Below are 18,361 nucleotides of genomic sequence, written 5' to 3' on the forward strand. Positions count from 1 at the left end.
ATGCACAACTGCCAGAAAGGAACATGCTCTGTTTGCATTAATCATGACTCATTCCTTGCTTGCATGCCCTGCCTCTTCCCCAAACACTGACAAAGGAGATTTATTCCTGTTACAGTAACAATGAACGATCCCAGTATGCAAGTCACACTTCAGATGGCCATGCTGCTTGCAACTCTATCACTATTCCACCCTCTGTATGGCTGACAAATTGGTCCCTACAGGTGTCACATAGTATGCTTTTAGAAGTTCTATTGTTTGGATGGGATGTTGAAACGAAGTCCCTTCTTGCCCATCTCTGGTATGCTGTCTGGGTAGAAATTCAAGATCCCAAAGGACTTTTCAGAAAGAGGTTATACTTGCCCTTTCTGACATTATGCCCCATATTCTTCAAAGAAATATGCTTACGATATGAATATGGCATAACTAAGACGTATTTTATGCAAGATGAGTCATGTGAGATATCATTGGAAAGGTTATGATCTTATTTGTATACATGTATCAATTTTGTATGTAAGTTAGGACTATGAACTATGTAACAATTACAACTGTGTTTGCACCTGGGGACACCTACCAGACAGAATGCAATCAGCCTGGAATGGACCATTAGGGAGAACGATAGGACTTTGAAGATGCTAATCTCCCTGCTTCCGGAGAAGTTTCCTGGGATGCTGCTTTGACACTTCAGGGTCAGGTAATCATGTCACCTGGTACTGGACACCATCTTGGACATCTAGTGTTTTTCAATTAAGAGGGAGTGGGGGGTCAAACTGGGAAACAAAGGATTCCCGCCATATGTAAATCCTATTTATGGCTGGGGAGTAATCTTGGTTTGTTCCTCACTGAATTCCCACCCAAGATGACTGCCAAAAACATCTAAGAAACAAAGACAAACGGGAAACGGGGTGGGTCTGGGGGAGAGTACTGAACCTAGGCTGGGAATGGTCTGGCCCGTGAAGGATATACCTGGAGTTTTAAGCTGCAAGCAAGAGCTGTCTGGCCACAAAGAAATTCTACAATTTGTTTAAAACAACATTTAGGATGAGAAATTACTATTTGTAGCCAGTTTCTTTAGTATATTGAACCTAGTTTGCATTTGTTTTATTTGCTCAGTAACCTGCTTTGTTCTGTTTGCTAGCCCTTATAATCACTTAAAACCTACCTTTTGTAGTTGTTAAACTTGTTTTTTGTTTATTCCAAAAACCAGTTTGTGTAATTCACAACTGGGGGGAAGCTGTGCATATCTTCCTCCACATTGAGGGAGGGGGTGGATTTCATGAGCTTATGCTACATAGATTTCTGTGCAGTGCAAGACAATATAATTTTGAGTTTACACTCCAGAGGGCGTGTGCACTTGAGTGCTGGGCAATTCCTTAGCTGAAAGCCTTCCCATGCAGCACTGATTTCAGTATCAGTGTCATTCTGCAGCTGGGGGGAGGGGGAGTGTGTGTGCGTGCATGTGTGTGCGTGCATGTGTGTGTGTGCATGTGCGCGTGCGCACACAGCAGGACAGAGGGAGGGGGCCCAGGCTGGTGAATGGGCGGGCTCAGTGGAACCCCAGTACATTAGGTGGCACCCCGGAGGCAGGGGGGAAACCAGTCAGACCCTTCTTGCAACTTTTCAGATGCAGATGGCAGGACTGTTAATTCAACACAAGGGGATAGACTTACATGGTCCTCCTCCTTATTCTATAATGTTAGCTCCATCTTTGGGCTTCTGTTATCAGCATGATTTCAGATTTTTCATGTCATCATTCATTCCAATTTCTTCTGTCTCCAAAAACTTTGCCACGGGTTCCATAACAAAGAATGATAAGTCCATCATCCTTGTTTTGAATTACCCAACAGCATGGAATAAACTGTATAGGGTATAACTTTGTATTGGATTTTGTACATGCAATCTGAGCATTATATATTTTATAATTTCTCAAACACGTTAAATTAAAATTCTCTTCCCCACATCTGTCACCCTGAAGTGGTGTGTACTGTGAACACAAACACAGGAATTGCCATACATACTGGGTCACACCTGGGGTACACTTAGTCCAGAATCCTAATGCTGCCAGTGGCCAGCAGCAGGTGCGGTGAGGAAGGTGTAGGCAGATGTGGGATATTCTTCTCCCCACTTGGTCCTCATCCTGGTATGTAATAGTTAGACATTGCTTTAATCCATGAAGCATGAGGTTTAATATCCCTTCCAAAATTTTAACTTTGTGTTCAACTGAAATCAACACTTTTCTTTGTGGTGTAAGATTTGCCAGTATGATCTCAGAGTTGTTAGACATGTTTGTTTGAATAAATGTTGTTAACTTTATAAACAAAAAAAAAGCTAAAAAGAAAAACAGTTTATACTATAACTCCTCATGTGAGTTATTTTCCCCATATATTAAACAAGCCTTTGGCAAGTAAACTCAAAACCTGTGAAATTAGCTTACAGTGGAGTTCAGAGATGCTGAATTACTTCTTTTTAAATCAAAATTAAAGAAACTAATCTAAAATGACACTACCATCTTAAAAAATTCTCTCTCTAGCTGAAAATGTTCACCTGTTCTTGTTAAAAGTGACACCTAATATTATAAGAGAGTAGGTTTTGTGTGTGTGTATACACACACACACACACACACACACACACACACACAGAGGAGTGAAATTCACTTCTGCAGAGGGTTCTGTATAAATTCCTTTGTGCCACTTAAGTGTCACTTTAAGGACATATAGGAGCTTGCCTGGGTTTGCTGCATGAGGCTGAACTGGAACATGAGTACACATTATATTGCATATTAATTTCTTTTTTATTCATTCTCCCATTTCTTTGTTCCAATTCTTGATTTTCTGTTCACAGTTTCTAAGAAAACAAAACAGGACCGTTGACTGTAGAAGTTATCTTTTACAATAAATTACTAACTAAAGCAGGGACATGCACAGGAATAAAAATTTGGCTGCTTTTGGAGGGGCACTTTCTCTGCCTCCCACAGCCAGAGGAGCTGGCTCTCCCCTGTCCCCACCAGTCCCCCTTCCCTGTGGCCAGAGGAGCTGGCTTAGGGTTTCCAACCCTCCAGGATTGTCCTGGAGTCTCCAGGAATTAAAGATTAATCTTTAATTTAATATTATGCCACGTGCTGAAATCTCCAGGGATCCATCCAACGAAAATTGGCAACCCTAAGCTGGCTCCCCACCCTTCCTCCCCCTGCGGGCAGTGGAGCTCACTCTCCCTGTGCCCAATCTGGAGGAGTTTGTGCCCACACTGATTGGGGGGGCCTATGCCCCTGCTTGCCCCCCCCCAAGCACACCCCTGAACTAGAGAGATTGTCAGATGTGTGCCTCTGAAAGAATGGCCTCCAAATTTCATTCATCCACTCTGTTCCTAAAGGAAAAGATGAAAATTCCTGAAATTCTGACAGGATAGGGTTAATGTTGATGGTAGTTTTCTAGAGGAAAACAATGGAGAGAGCAGTAGCTTGATCATAGAATACCAGGGTTGGAAGGGACCTCAGGAGGTCATCTAGTCCAACCCCCTGCTCAAAGAATGCCAATCCCCAACTAAATCATCCCAGCCAGGGCTTTGTCAAGCCTGACCTTAAAAAAACTTCTAAGGAAGGAGATTCCACCACCTCCCTAGGTAACACATTCCAGTGTTTCACCACCCTCCTAGTGAAAAAGTTTTTCCTAATATCCAACCTAAACCTCCCCCACTACAGCTTGAGACCATTATTCCTTGTTCTGTCATCTGCTACCACTGAGAACAGTCTAGAGCCATCCTCTTTGGAACCCCCTTTCAGGTAGTTGAAAGCAGCTATCAAATCCCCCCTCAGTCTTCTCTTCTGCAGACTAAACAATCCCAGTTCCCTCAGCCTCTCCTCATAAGGCATGTGTTCCAGTCCCCTAATCATTTTTGTTGCCCTCCGCTGGACATTTTCCAATTTTTCCACATCCTTCTTGTAGTGTGGGGCCCAAAACTGGACACAGTACTCCAGATGAGGCCTCACCAATGTCGAATAGAGGGGAACGATCATGTCCCTCGATCTGCTGGCAATGCCCCTACTTATACATCCCAAAATGCCATTGGCCTTCTTGGCAACAATGGCACACTGTTGACTCCTATCCAGCTTCTTGTCCACTGTAACCCCTAGGTCCTTTTCTGAAGAACTGCTGCCTAGCCATTTGGTCTCTAGTCTGTAGCGGTGCATGGGATTCTTCCGTCCTAAGTGCAGGACTCTGCACTTGCCCTTGTTGAACCTCATCAGATTTCTTTTGGCCCAATCCTCTAATTTGTCTAGGTCCCTCTGTATCCTATCCCTACCCTCCAGCGTATCTACCTCTCCTCCCAGTTTAGTGTCATCTGCAAACTTGCTGAGGGTGCAATCCACACCATTCTCCAGATCATTTATGAAGATATTGAACAAAACCGGCCCAAGGACCGACCCTTGGGGCACTCCACTTGATACCGGCTTCCAACTAGACATGGAGCCATTGATCACTACCTGTTGAGCCCGACAATCTAGCCAACTTTCTATCCACCTTATAGTCCATTCATCCAGCCCATACTTCTTTAACTTGCTGGCAAGAATACTGTGGGAGACCGTGTCAAAAGCTTTGCTAAAGTCAAGGAACAACACGTCCACTGCTTTTCCCTCATCCACAGAGCCAGTTATCTCATCATAGAAGGCAATTAGATTAGTCAGGCAAGACTTGCCCTTGGTGAATCCATGCTGACTGTTCCTGATCACTTTCCTCTCCTCTAAGTGCTTCAGAATTGATTCCTTGAGGACCTCCTCCATGATTTTTCCAGGGACTGAGGTGAGGCTGACTGGCCTGTAGTTCCCAGGATCCTCCTTCTTCCCTTTTTTAAAGATGGGCACTACATTAGCCTTTTTCCAGTCGTCCGGGACTTCCCCTGATCGCCATGAGTTTTCGAAGATAATGGCCAGTGGCTCTGCAGTCACATCTGCCAACTCCTTTAGAACTCTCGGATGCAGTGCATCCGGCCCCATGGACTTGTGCTCGTCCAGCTTTTCTAAATAGTCCCGAACCACTTCTTTCTCCACAGAGGGCTGGTCACCTCCTCCCCATGCTGTGCTGCCCAGTGCAGTAGTCTGGGAGCTGACCTTGTTCGTGAAGACAGAGGCAAAAAAAGCATTGAGTACATTAGCTTTTTCCACATCCTCTGTCACTAGGTTGCCTCCCTCATTCACTAAGGGGCCCACACTTTCCTTGACTTTCTTCTTGTTGCTAACACACCTGAAGAAACCCTTCTTGTTACTCTTAACATCTCTTGCTAGCTGCAACTCCAGGTGTGATTTGGCCTTCCTGATTCACTCCTGTATGCCCGAGCAATAATTTTATACTCTTCCCTGGTTATTTGTCCAATCTTCCACTTCTTGTAAGCTTTTTTTTTGTGTTTACGATCAGCAAGGATTTCACTGTTAAGCCAAGCTGGTCGCCTGCCATATTTACTATTCTTTCTACACATCGGGATGGTTTGTTCCTGTAACCTCAATAAGGATTCTTTAAAATACAGCCAGCTCTCCTGGACTCCTTTCCCCCTCATGTTATTCTCCCAGGGGATCCTGCCCATCAGTTCCCTGAGGGAGTCAAAGTCTGCTTTTCTGAAGTCCAGGGTCCATATTCTGCTGCTCTCCTTTCTTCCTTGTGTCAGGATCCTGAACTCAACCATCTCATGGTCGCTGCCTCCCAGGTTCCCATTCACTTTTGCTTCCCCTACTAATTCTTCCCGGTTTGTGAGCAGCAGGTCAAGAAGAGCTCTGCCCCTAGTTGGTTCCTCCAGCACTTGCACCAGAAAATTGTCCGCTACACTTTCCAAAAACTTCCTGGATTGTCTGTGCACCACTGTATTGCTCTCCCAGCAGATATCAGGGTGATTGAAGTCTCCCATGAGAACCAGGGCCTGCGATCTAGTAACTTCCGTGAGTTGCCGGAAGAAAGCCTCGTCCACCTCATCCGCCTGGTCTGGTGGTCTACAGCAGACTCCCACCACGACATCACCCTTGTTGCTCACACTTCTAAACTTAATCCAGAGACTCTTAGGTTTTTCTGCAGTTTCACACCAGAGCTCTGAGCAGTCATACTGCTCCCTTACATACAGTGCAACTCCTCCACCTTTTCTGCCCTGCCTGTCCTTCCTGAACAGTTTATATCCATCCACGACAGTACTCCAGTCATGTGAGTTATCCCACCAAGTCTCTGTTATTCCAATCACATCATAATTCCTTGACTGTGCCAGGACTTCCAGTTCTCCCTGCTTGTTTCCCAGGCTTCTTGCATTTGTGTATAGGCACTTGAGATAACTTGCTGATCGTCCCTCTTTCTCAGTATGAGGCAGGAGCCCTCCCCTCTTGCGCGCTCCTGCTCGTGCTTTCTCCTGGTATCCCACTTACCTCAGGGCTTTGGTCTCCTTCCCCCATCTGATATATGGATTAGATGACTTCAAAAGTAGCTGCACACTGTGACTGACAGAAGCAGCAATGGTGACAAAGTAGGTTTCTTATGTACACTCTCACCACAGTAGTCAAAAGCAATGGAAAGCTGAGTCAGTAGATAGCTCACTCCTGGCAGTTTTCTTGCACATCTGCAGCAATCATTGAAAGGAAGTAAACAGCCTCAACCAACACTCGGTTGAAGAAGGACCTTTCCTCAACCTCCCTACAACAACTTGTTCTTTGCTTAAAAACAAAGAAGAAAAATATACACAATTTTTTTAGTATCTTGAAGTAGGCCAGAGAATGCCCTGGTTGTTGTTTAACATGTTTGTGGCTTAATATAGTTAGCTAATGTTTTGCCAATTGAAAAGACTGGTAACAACATAAATTATTTAAAATTAGTTTACAAGAGAGGGCGGAAGAGAAAGACTCAGGGGAAGTGGTGTGTGTCTATGTTGGTAGGGTGGGGCAGTGTTTAGTCTATTTTTGAAAGGCTTTTCCCCAAAACACAAGGTTTCCCCCGGGATGTCTTCCTCCTCCACTGAACATCAATGAAATTGAGTGCAGAGAGTAACAAGGTTTATTAGTCTCCCTTCCCCTCATCCATTTACAACTTTACAGATCTGTTCTGTTTGCAGAATGAACTAATGGCAACAACAACCAAAACCCAATGTCACTTATAATACTCCCTTTTGCTGAACTCTTGAGAAGCAGTTTGGTCAAAACTTTGCTTGCCAAACACTGACCAACAACTGTTCCCAGCTGCCAGCAATTACTCACTGTAAGCCTTTAAATACACTAAGCTTCTACCAGTGTTTTTCATGAAATCAACAGTGTTCTGGCTCTCTCTCACTTTTCAAAACATTTTATGTTCCAGAAAGGACAAACAAACCCCACCTCCTCCCAAAAAGGTGGGGTCAATGGCAATTGAAATCAACAGCAGTTCTGCTACTGAGGCAATACCTGCCACACTCAGAAAAACGAAGAACTAATATCACAGCTATGTACTATTCACAGTATTTCAGAGTAAAATAATAGCTCTTATATTAAGGACTCATGGAGGATCAATGCTATAGTGCTCCTTATTGTATCAAACACATTCTAGTGGAGGATGTAAGTCAGTAGCAGTAGGATTTTATTGAACAGCCTGGCATACGCACTCTCAACATCCACATAACACATAAATAACAAAAAAGACTTAGTACTTGTACGGTGCTTTTCCTCCTGAAAGACCTTCATAAATACCTAATCCTCATGACACCCCGAAAGGTAAGAAAATGCCTATTATCCCCAATTTTACAGATGGGGAAACTGAGGCACAGACTTGACCAAAGAGGGAATAAATATCACAGCCAGGAGTTCCTGGACTTCCTGATTCCCAGTCAGGTGCTTAATCTACTGGTCCACACCTGTGCAGCTATGGTAAGTTACAGTGTCCAGGGCTGGGGTGGGGGTTGGGGCCCTGGAGGGAGTCAGGGGTGCAGGCTCCAGGCAGCGCTTACCTCAAGCAGCTCCCAGAAGCAGCAGCATGTCCCCCATCCAGCTCCTATGCAGAGGCGTGGCCGGGCGACTCTGCGTGCTGCCTCATCCGCAGGCGCCACCCCTGCAGCTCCCATTGGCTGTGGTTGCCGGCTAATGAGAACCTTAGGGGCGGTACTTGGGATGGGGGCAGCATGTGGAGCCCCCTGGCTGCCCCTACACATAGGAGCTGGAGAGGGGACATGCCAGCTGCTATCCGGGAGCCTGCCAGCCCCACTGCATGGTGCCACCAACTGAACAGTCAACGGCCCGGTCAGACCAGGTGTTCCAGTCAAAAACCAGACACCTGGTCACCCTAAGGCAGGGATGGCCAACCTGAGCCTGAGAAGGAGCCAGAATTTACCAATGTACATGCCAAAGAGCCACGGTAATACATCAGCCCCCCATCCACGCCCCAGCTGCCAGTGTCTCCTGGCAGCCCAACAATCAGGGCCTACTCCCTCCTTCCCCCAATCAGCTGTTTCACATGCACAGGAGGCCATTGGGGGTGAGGGGAGTGAGGGCATGGCAGACTCAGGGGAAGGGGCAGGGGCCTTGAGGGAAGGGATGGAATGGGGGGCAGGGCTTGGGGCAGAGTAGGGGGTTGAGCAGCGAGCACCCCCAACACACTGGAAAGTTAGCATCTATAGCTCCAGCTCTGGAATCAGTAGCTAGGTAAGGAGCTGCATATTAACCTCTGAAGAGCCGCATGCGGCTCCGAAGCCACAGGTTGGCCATCCCTGCCCTAAGGAAACTCCATGCAAGCCTGGAACCAAGCATCAGGCTGTTTTTCCCTCTGACTTCCTGGGTTCTGGGTGGGGGGAGGGAGGGAGGGATCCAGGTGACTGGGATGCGGGGGCCACAGCTGGACTCATGGGGGAAGAGGTGAGGGATATCTGGGCTGGGGGACCTCGCACTTGGGCTCAGGGGACGGTGTGTGGGTATCTGGGCCAGGGGGGCCCCGTGACTCGGCTCAGGGGAGCACTGTGGGTGTCTGGGCCCCCCAGTTGGGCTCTGGGGGTGGGGGCAGAGAAACAGGAACTGAGTTGTCAAGGAGTTTCTTTAACTCTCTATTCTTGGGGGAAATTGTGTGTGTGTGTATTCTTACAGACATACTTGCTGACAGGTATTTTTAAATAAATTACCAAAATAATTGAAACTGGTGTGATTATGTAGTGTTATTTTGACAAATAAAATCTGCAGAATTTTTAATTATTGTGCACCTAATTTTTAGTTTTTGGCCCATAATGCTCCCCCCCCAGAGTAGTATGTGTACATGTGTTTGTACACTGAAGACAGATAGTTGTACAAACAACTGCTGGCACATACAAAGAGGGCATGTACAAATGGGCGTGCACAAACTGTGTGAAGTCAATTTTGGCAACTCTTTTTGACGATTTGTACCCAAAAAATAATATGGACGGCTGAGAATGGATTTTTGAACAGGATATTATAGATTTATAAAATTCCTACTGCAATGTGAATACTGGGTATGCACAAAGAAGCTTCCTGGCCCTTTTTTATATCTGACTCTTCCAAAACAAAGACTGGTTGAAGGGGTTATTTCAAATACTGAAGAGAGTAGAAAAAGCTCTCAGAGTAGCAGCCGTGTTAGTCTGTATGCGCAAAAAGAAAAGGAATACTTGTGGCACCTTAGAGACTAACCAATTTATTTGAGCATAAGCTTTCGCGAAGCGAGCTGTAGCTCACGAAAGCTCATGCTCAAATAAATTTGTTAGTCTCTAAAGTGCCACAAGTCCTCCTTTTCTTTTTGAGAAAAAGCGCTGGAATTTTGTTTTGATTAAGGAGAGGTTAAGGCTATTTTCTAGAAATGGAACTAATCTCTCTCTCGCGTTCCACACAGAACAAGAGCATGAGAAATGTCTTCCTACTACTAATACCATCCTGCTTCCCCCTTTCTCCATGAGCAGTAATAAAAGCTGTTCTGGAAATATTCAGATGAGCTTTATGACATTTTTAAGAGAAGAAATGAATAATTTTGTTAGTGGCACACCATCCAGGGTAAAGGGGAAAAAAAGGAAACCGGTTAATACCTGTTTTGTCACACAAGTGGGTTGTTACACAGACAGGATAACTTCACACTAAAACATTTAGTCATTCATTGCAAAACCACACTGATGAGCACTGCATAGCAAACATGCAACCCAGAGAGCAACTGCTTTTATATTTCATTTTGAATTACTGCCTTTTTCATTAGAGGTGAGAGAAGTGTGGTTACACTCTCTCACAGTTTCTCAAGAATCCTCTGCTATTCCAGGGTCTGATCCAGCGAAAATAAAATAAATAAATAAAATGTGCAGCCTTATGAACTTCCCAAGCCTCAGATGCTGGCCCTATGGTGAGCTGACCTCTCCAAAAAAGCTCAACAGCAGGGATCTGTGGAGGAGCTCCAGGGAAGAAGAGGTGATGCAAATAAAATCCCCACCTCCCAAATATTGCAGTTCCTTATGCTACATATGTTCCTCTCCTCCACTCCTTTTGAGGCAGTAGGAATCAAATAAATAAATAAATAAATTTGTTTTTAATTCAGTTATCCTTTTCCACCCGTGTTAACCAGGGGCAATGAAGGGGCTCTTGCTCCATATTGTGGGGATGAGTGAAGAGTGGACCCTTCCTGCTCCACACCTCCCCATCATCATTTGCTTGAGGTAAGAGAGAGGGAAATAAGGTGAGTTTTTAGACAGTCGCTTGTGCTTTTTCTTCCTTCTGACAGCTTCCAAACAGCAAGGCATCTTTATATGTGTCCCTTAAGAAATCTCACTATCAGTCATCTTGGACAGAGCTTTCCATGCATTTAGATTCAGTGGGCTCAGTGTTCTGACACTATCATTCCTGTGATCCCAACGGCAACCAGAGCGTGGAGTCTGATTGCTCTTGCCCTTGGGTGGCTATGGAATGCCTCCAAAGGTTGTTGCCAAGGAGGGAAAAACTCCCTTGAGAATAGGGAACAGTCTCAGTGATTACTAGCACTCATTCAGAGTTGTGTGCACTGGGGATCAGTGCCATACAACAGTCATTTATAATGAACAAAGATCAAAGATCAAAGTGAGACAACTGATATTGTTAGGTTAATAAAAGAACACTCAACAGCATTGTTGTTTAAGTAGCAATTCATAAAATATCAAGTTGTACCACATTACATCAGAAGTAAACGATAAGGTGGTGATGAGAAATTGTTATTAAGACTTGTTTTTAAACTTTGAATGAGCACGCTCCATGTACCTTTATTTCTGTCTTGTCCTCATGGCATTTGGTTTTTTGTGAGAAATGCAGGGGATGGAGGGAGGGGTTTCTGGCTAAATTGTCACCATGTCTTCCAAGAGTCCATAATAGTTCCCATTGTCCTATTCCTGAAAAGTAAGCTAGTCATTTACAGGCCTAAGGAAAGTATAATTGACAAGGAGAAATCCATGATGTATGATACTGTACCTTTTTCTTAACTGCCAGCAGATATTCATTTCTGCTAGAAGGCAAACTTCATATGAAACAGTTATGTAAACAAGTAAACAATAAAACAGCTAACATCACAGAAAGAAAATATATATTTACTTAAGTAACTCTGGACAGTTAGCTCAGGACTGTTTCTGAAGGATATACTTACCAAAGATGTTTACCAGGCGTAAACATAACACCTGTTTCTGGTCCTATATTGTATATTTCCTTTGCACATCTGCATCAGCCCCGTGATGAGCTTGTTCCCATACTTTGTCTTACTGCTACCAGCAGAGGTGCTGGAACATTTTTTTTATAGTGGAGGTGCTGAGAGCCACTGAACCAAACTGCAATCCCTGTATGTGATGGAAACCACTTCAAAACTAGGGGTGCTGTTGCACCCCCTAGTTTGTAGCACCTATGGCTACCAGTAAGGGGTTTTGTAAGACCTGTTTGACTTCATGTGAGTAATAAGAAAGAGCAAAGTGAGAGATCTGTTGCTACTTACCAAACCTCTTGTAACCGAAGGACTGCACCTCCTCCTCTTCTGCAAAGTCGTCTACAGAAAGACAGATGCACAGATTTAGTACTAAAATTAGCTATGAAGGCACAGAAGTTTGAGTATACACAAAAGGTTACTGAAAATTGTATTTGAAAGGTTAATTGGTTTTATCAATATTACTGCTTGCTTTTATATGAAAATATCTCAAACTTTCCTCTTTCCACTATTAATCTTCCACCCCAATCTTTGGCTACTGCATGATACTTGGATACTTTTTTCTCTGAGTCACCAGCAGAAATCCAATTGATAAGTTATCATCATCTGATGGCTGTTCAGGGACTTTTATTAAATTGATTGCTGGTCTTAGTACAGATTTTAGCAGACAAATTCCTCATCACAACTGGCACTTAGTGCATCTTTGTGAGCAGTCTCAGCAAGGCAAAGGAATAAGTAGGCACAGAGACTGAACCACCTTTTAACCTGTACAGGGGAGCCCCCTCCAGGTCAGGGCAGAGGCACATTAGAAAGGTCTTTTGGGCGAGCTTGCATTACTGCTTGCCTGTGCTGTGCTTTTCCTGTGAATAAAGAGAAGGCTTCAGTTGCTAGGGCTGTCAATCCATCACCTTTCATGAACACTAAATTTACTTGAAGAGATAAACCCCATTCAGACATGGGCAACAGAACTGACACGTTGGTCAAGTTCAAAGAGTTAGCAGAAATAAGAGTATTTAGTCCTTTTCATCTTGACTTGGGCACAGGGGGTAAGAGGTTGGTATTCAGGCCTTAGCTTGTCATTAATTTCATCTCTCTCCCCACTTCCTCCTGCCAGTAACAGCACAAAGGAAAGGATTATGACCAGCACAAACAAGAAATATCAGTACTTTAAAAAAAGAAAAGTATATAACATCTCTCCACCAGTTCTGCCCTTTCTCCCACCTCCAGCATGGCCCTTCCCATTTGCAGCCCTATTTTCCACTGTTCTGGAGCAGTGTTTCACCCCTTCCCACATTAACATTGGCAGTGTGCTTAGACGGGGTATAAACATTCCTGTCACACGTAGGGCATCTGGAGCAATTACAAATCTTCACCAAGAGCTCACCTTAAATCAGTCCCCTAGGAGACTGACACCACTCTCTAGGCATGCGACACACAGAGAATGCCATCACTACCAAGTACGCTAACCCCCCACCTACAGCTTTCCCAAGACAAGCCATAATAGAAAGAAGTAAACAGGAATACCGGCCAGTACCTGGACAGAAGGTTACCAGAAAGCTTCAGTCAGTCAGATGCAATCACAAAATAGATATGTTATACAGGCCTCAAACAATCAGTGGGCCCTCAGCCTTATGAGATTCAGTGCAAAATCTGCATTCAATAGGCCATTCACTATTCAGTCTCATCGCCGATGAGTCAACCAGCCAGGTCTGCATCACAGAAATCTGGCTGGCTGACATGGTAGCCAACTGCTACCTCACCTGGCTCTCCCATCCCCACCCCACCCAGGATATGTTATTCACTACACAGCCAGACCTAGAGAGGACAAATCTGGAGATGGAGCATAGTCATTAATTTCCCATTCAGGCTCAAGATCAGGAAAAGCACACACAAATCAAAATCCTTTGAGGGCATCCACTTACTCTTGCCCAGAGACAAGACTAACCAAGGCATACTACTAATCTATTAGCTCCCAAACATCAAAGGCTCCCAGGGGAGCTGATGGAGATGTTGCCTGACATGGTGATGATGTTCACTGGAATTTATCACCTTGCAGGACTTTAACATTCACACAGCTGGTACTCTGACAGGACAGCTCAAAACCTCCTATCCTAACTCTTCACCTTACATCACACAGCTGCCTATACCCTGAATTGGATCCTGAGTTGGATGCGTTTGTACGGAATCCAAGTACTTGCGGCAGCTTCCTAAAAGACTTTTTAAGGCAACAAGAAACCACTTCCCTAAACTCTCCTGAAGCCTGCCAAATTCCAAAATGTACACTTTGAAAACTCTACCCAACAAAGAGGCCAATCATATCATGGCAAATGCTAATAAATCAAAGTGATCACAAATCAGTCAACATTCAGCTTTCTCACACACCCCACTGTACTCATTCACTACACAGAGCTTTGGATAAAATGCCAGTCTGGTGTGCAAGAAAGAGCTGCATAACTCAGGCTTCAGTTCAAGACTGAACTCATTTCTCTCCCCATTTCTCTATCATGGTGGACAACACAACGACATGCCTGGTAACTCAAGACTACAATCTTGACTTCATGTTTGGCTTGGCCTTCCACTTTGACCCACACAGCCAAAACATGTCTAAATCTTGCCTCTTCTTCCGAAACATCTCTAACATCCCATCATTCCTCTCTGCCAAAGTCTTGTGCAAGCCCTGATCATCTTGCCCCTTGACTACTGTAATCTCCCCTTCTCTGGCCTCAATGCCACAACAGTGTCTCCCTCAAATCCCTTCTAAGTGCTGTTGCTAGGATCATCATCTCTGACTCCTCACTGGGAAGAGATCTTGATAGGTGTTGAATTAGGCTCTCAGAGAACTCTTGGGGGGAAAAAAACAGATGCTTAGAAGTGACAGACTAAAAGCCTCTGTCTGCCCCGGAAGGTAAAACTTAAGATAATTAATACAATGATAAATAATTTAAATAGACTGGTTGGACAGGGCTGAAAATGCCACTCAGAGAGGGGACTCACTGTTTCAGATTTACTATATCTGGAATGATTAATGGAATTAAATGTATTTTCTTTTTCTTTCTTTTTTAAAATAAATAAATAAATAAAATAGGTCTCCTAGAAAGACACATGAATCAGATCCAAAAAGGACCCAGGGGTGAGGAATGTTCATACTTCCAACAGAAAAGGCATTAATTTCTCTAAAGGAACTAAATGTCAAAAATATATTCTTTATGTGGAAAATTGTTATTGTGCTCCTTTTATGAAACGTGGGTCAGAGGAAAGCCTAGGTGGCACGTTAATGCATAACTGCCCTATTCAGCTGTAAACACATCTGTCTGCATTCCTTTCAGACCCTTTTACCACATTACTGCTGATCTGCTTATTGGTTGTAATTTTCCCATTTTCCCATTGCAGTTCCAGTTGAAAGGCAAAATTTATCCCTGGTACAAATGAGCAAAATTCCATTCAACTGATATTTATTAGCTACAACAAAATACATATAGCTATGTTTGAAGTTCAGTTCTGCTCTGTGACTAAAATATGGCATTGTGGAGTTCCATGTTTACTGTCTCAATAATTTCAGCATCAGATGTGTTCAGTTTACAAGTGTAAAGATAGGAGGAAGGAGTTTAGAACAGCTAATCCTGCAAACTCAGTAGAGATCTGAGAGTGAAAATAGATTTTTCCTCTTCTCACATATCAGATAAGAATATAAGAATCACCATCCTGGGTCAGACCAATGGTCCATCTGTCCCAGTATCCTGTCTTCCAACAATGGCCAGTGCCGGATGCTTTATAGGGAATGAAAAGAACAGGGCAATTATCGAGTGATCCATCCCCTGTCATCCAGCCCCAGCTTCTGGCAGTCACAGGTTTAGGGACAACTAGAGCACGGGATTGCATCCCCGACCATCTTGGCTATTAGCCATTGATGGACCTATGCTCCATGAACTTATCTAATTCTTTTTTGAATCCATTTATACTTTTTGCCTTCACTACATCCTTTAGCAACAACTTCTAAAAGCTAACTGTGCACTATGTGAAGAAATACTCCATTTTGTTTGTTTTAAACCTACCGTCTATTAATTTCATTGGGTGATGCCTGGTTCTTGAATTATGTGAAGGAGTAAATAACACTTCCTGATTCACTTTCTCTACGCTATTCATGATTTTATAGACTTCTGTCATATCTCCCCTTAGTCATCTCTTGTCTAAACTGAACAGTCCCACTCTGTTGCCCTTTTCTCTAACTTTTCCAATGCTAATCTACCTCTTTGGAGATGGGGCAACCAGAACTGCAGGCAGTATTCAAGGTGTTGGCATGCCATTGATTTATATGGTGGTATTATGATATATTCTGACTTATCTATCCCTTTCCAAATGATTTCTAACATTCTGTTAACTTTTTTGACTGCCACTATACACTGAGCAGATGTTTTCAGAGAACTATCCAGGACACCAAGACCTTTCTCTTCAGTGGTAACTGCTAATTTACACCCCATCATTTTTGAAGCTAATTTAATTGAGCCTTCACTGATAGCTGTGCACAGATATAACCAATTGAAAGTTAGCAAACAAGTCATTTATTGATGCATAAGAAGAAACAGAAGGTCTCTCCCCCTTTCTTCTGAGTCTTGGCTCTGCAGTGCCAATATAAGTTAAAAGTAGTGAAAAAAATATATTTTGTAATTAATGTAGGCAAATTCAGGTCTGATTATATAAAAAGAATGGTTATGTTGAACGAGAAGATGTCATTTATACAGTTTTTCTGAGGAAAACTTACATACAATGAAAGTGCTGAAGAATCAAATAAGTTTATGGGTGATATACAGTTAATTAGCTATGCTTGTTTGCTGAAAATCCCACCTCCTTCCCCAGAACACTAGATGGACTGTATAAGTCATTTCATTACTCATGTTTTGCCCAATAGCATTGCCAGAGATGTATTTAGATTTCTTTGGACCTCTGGCTTTTTTATTTGTGCAATACAGTACACTGTGATTTATTGAAGACTACCGTTTTTCTTTGCTTGAAGGTAAAAAGACTTTATAATGCTCATATTAAATCTCTTAATTATGATGCATATTCATGCTGTTTTGAAGATAAATAGAGACTATAAGACACTTCTATCAACAAATCTCTTCTTCCTTTACATTAAACTGTGGAGCAGATAATTTATTTCTTTGTGAGCAAAATTACTAATGGGCCAAATTCATCAGTCCTTAGTTTGGCCTTCCGTTATTAAAAGGTGAAAATATAAACAAACTATTTTTTAAAAAAAAAATAAACAATAATTGTAGTTGTATATGTAACAATATATTGCAATAAATTAGAGAGGAGGTTGAATTAAAGCCCCACCCCTTTGGGAATGATGGAATGAGAATTCAACCAGTGATATGAATCTGAACTCAGACTTTACTCTAAGTTACAGTGTTAAAACAAAAGTTGAGAAACAAACTGATGAACATAAATCCAGAGTTAAGGCTAACTCCTTCCCTTACACTTTAATGCAGAGGTTCTCAAACTTCATTGCACCGCAACCCCCGCCCCTTCAGGGGGCCTGTAACCTGATCCCCGACCACCCAGCACTGAAGCCCGGGGGTTTCAGCTTTGGCCCCTGGCCCCAGCCCTGGTGAGCCCATTAAAATGGGGTTGTGACCCACTTTGGGTTCCTGACCCACAGTTTGAGAACTGTTGCCTTAACCACTACAGGAGAACCTCAGTTTTCATTAAAAAACAATTTCTAGCCCTCATGGTTGCAGAGGAAAATATGTAAATGTGACTTCAATGTACTCAAAACAAAACCAGAAAGCTAATGAAAAGAGTCCAGAAGTGTATTCTTTGTTTAAATCTCATTATATTAAAGTCAATCTCAGGCAATCTGGAGGGTCTACCTATAATTTTTGAGTGTACCGTGTTGACACTACTGCAATTCTGTCACTTACATCTGTGCAATCCCATTGATTTCAGTGGGACTATGCAGGTGTAACAGAGCAACATTTGGCAGAGTGAAAGCCTTAACTTTGAAGTTTATTGCTGTTGTTTAAGTTAGATTTTTTCCCTTTTCATAGAGTACTTTAGGGCAGCATTTAATGTTAATTTTTAACATGAAATAAAAAGTGTTTTTTCTCCTCAGTGACAAACACAAAGGGCATATTTCTCTTTAAGTAATAAAATTAAACTTGCTCTTGTGGCTACCTGAATGTCACAATGTCCCACCTCCCATCTAGTCTGAAGAGGATTTAACTCCCTACCGGTGCAGGAGAAGGCAGCCATAATTCAACTCAGAGTCTGCCACTTAAGAGGATGGGGCTTAGCACACTCCAACCCTGGAACTATTAGTGCAGCTAGGGGAATGTCACTTTGCTCACACGCTCTATGGCATGACAGCACCTTTCCTGTATGAGCTTGGCTAGATTCTTTAAAAATACAACATGCTTCATAAAAAGCAGATTAGACTGTGACATCTAATACCCTATGGAAACCCCATCCCAATTCCTGATCAGAACTTTGGAACAACCAAAAAAAAAAAAAAAAAAGACTGACAGTCAAGGTTTTCCACTGAGCCCAGTACATGATGCTGGGACAGGACTTCAGGAGTTTTGTCAACAATTCTATGCTGACATGATCAATATAGGTCACAGTCATGTATTTCACTACTTCATATCAATGCTTTGACTTACAAATCTCCCAGTTTTTAGTAAGAAGAATCAGCGAATGAATCTAGAATAAAGAAGAAGAGAAAAACTGAACTTAAATAAGAG

The 18,361-nt window shown here is 43.1% G+C and overlaps 1 protein-coding gene across 1 annotated transcript in view; it reads right to left on the bottom strand.

Moving 5' to 3' along the window:
- COLEC12 (collectin subfamily member 12) overlaps positions 1-18,361 on the bottom strand; it is a 141,897-nt gene that overhangs the window by 114,487 nt on the left and 9,049 nt on the right. The window contains exon 2 of the mRNA XM_074944525.1: positions 11,913-11,963. Within this exon, the coding sequence (XP_074800626.1) occupies positions 11,913-11,963 (51 nt within the window). The remainder of the gene's footprint in view (positions 1-11,912; positions 11,964-18,361) is intronic.

Source organism: Natator depressus, chromosome 2 (genome assembly GCF_965152275.1).
Source record: "Natator depressus isolate rNatDep1 chromosome 2, rNatDep2.hap1, whole genome shotgun sequence".
Taxonomy (NCBI): Eukaryota; Metazoa; Chordata; order Testudines; family Cheloniidae; genus Natator; species Natator depressus.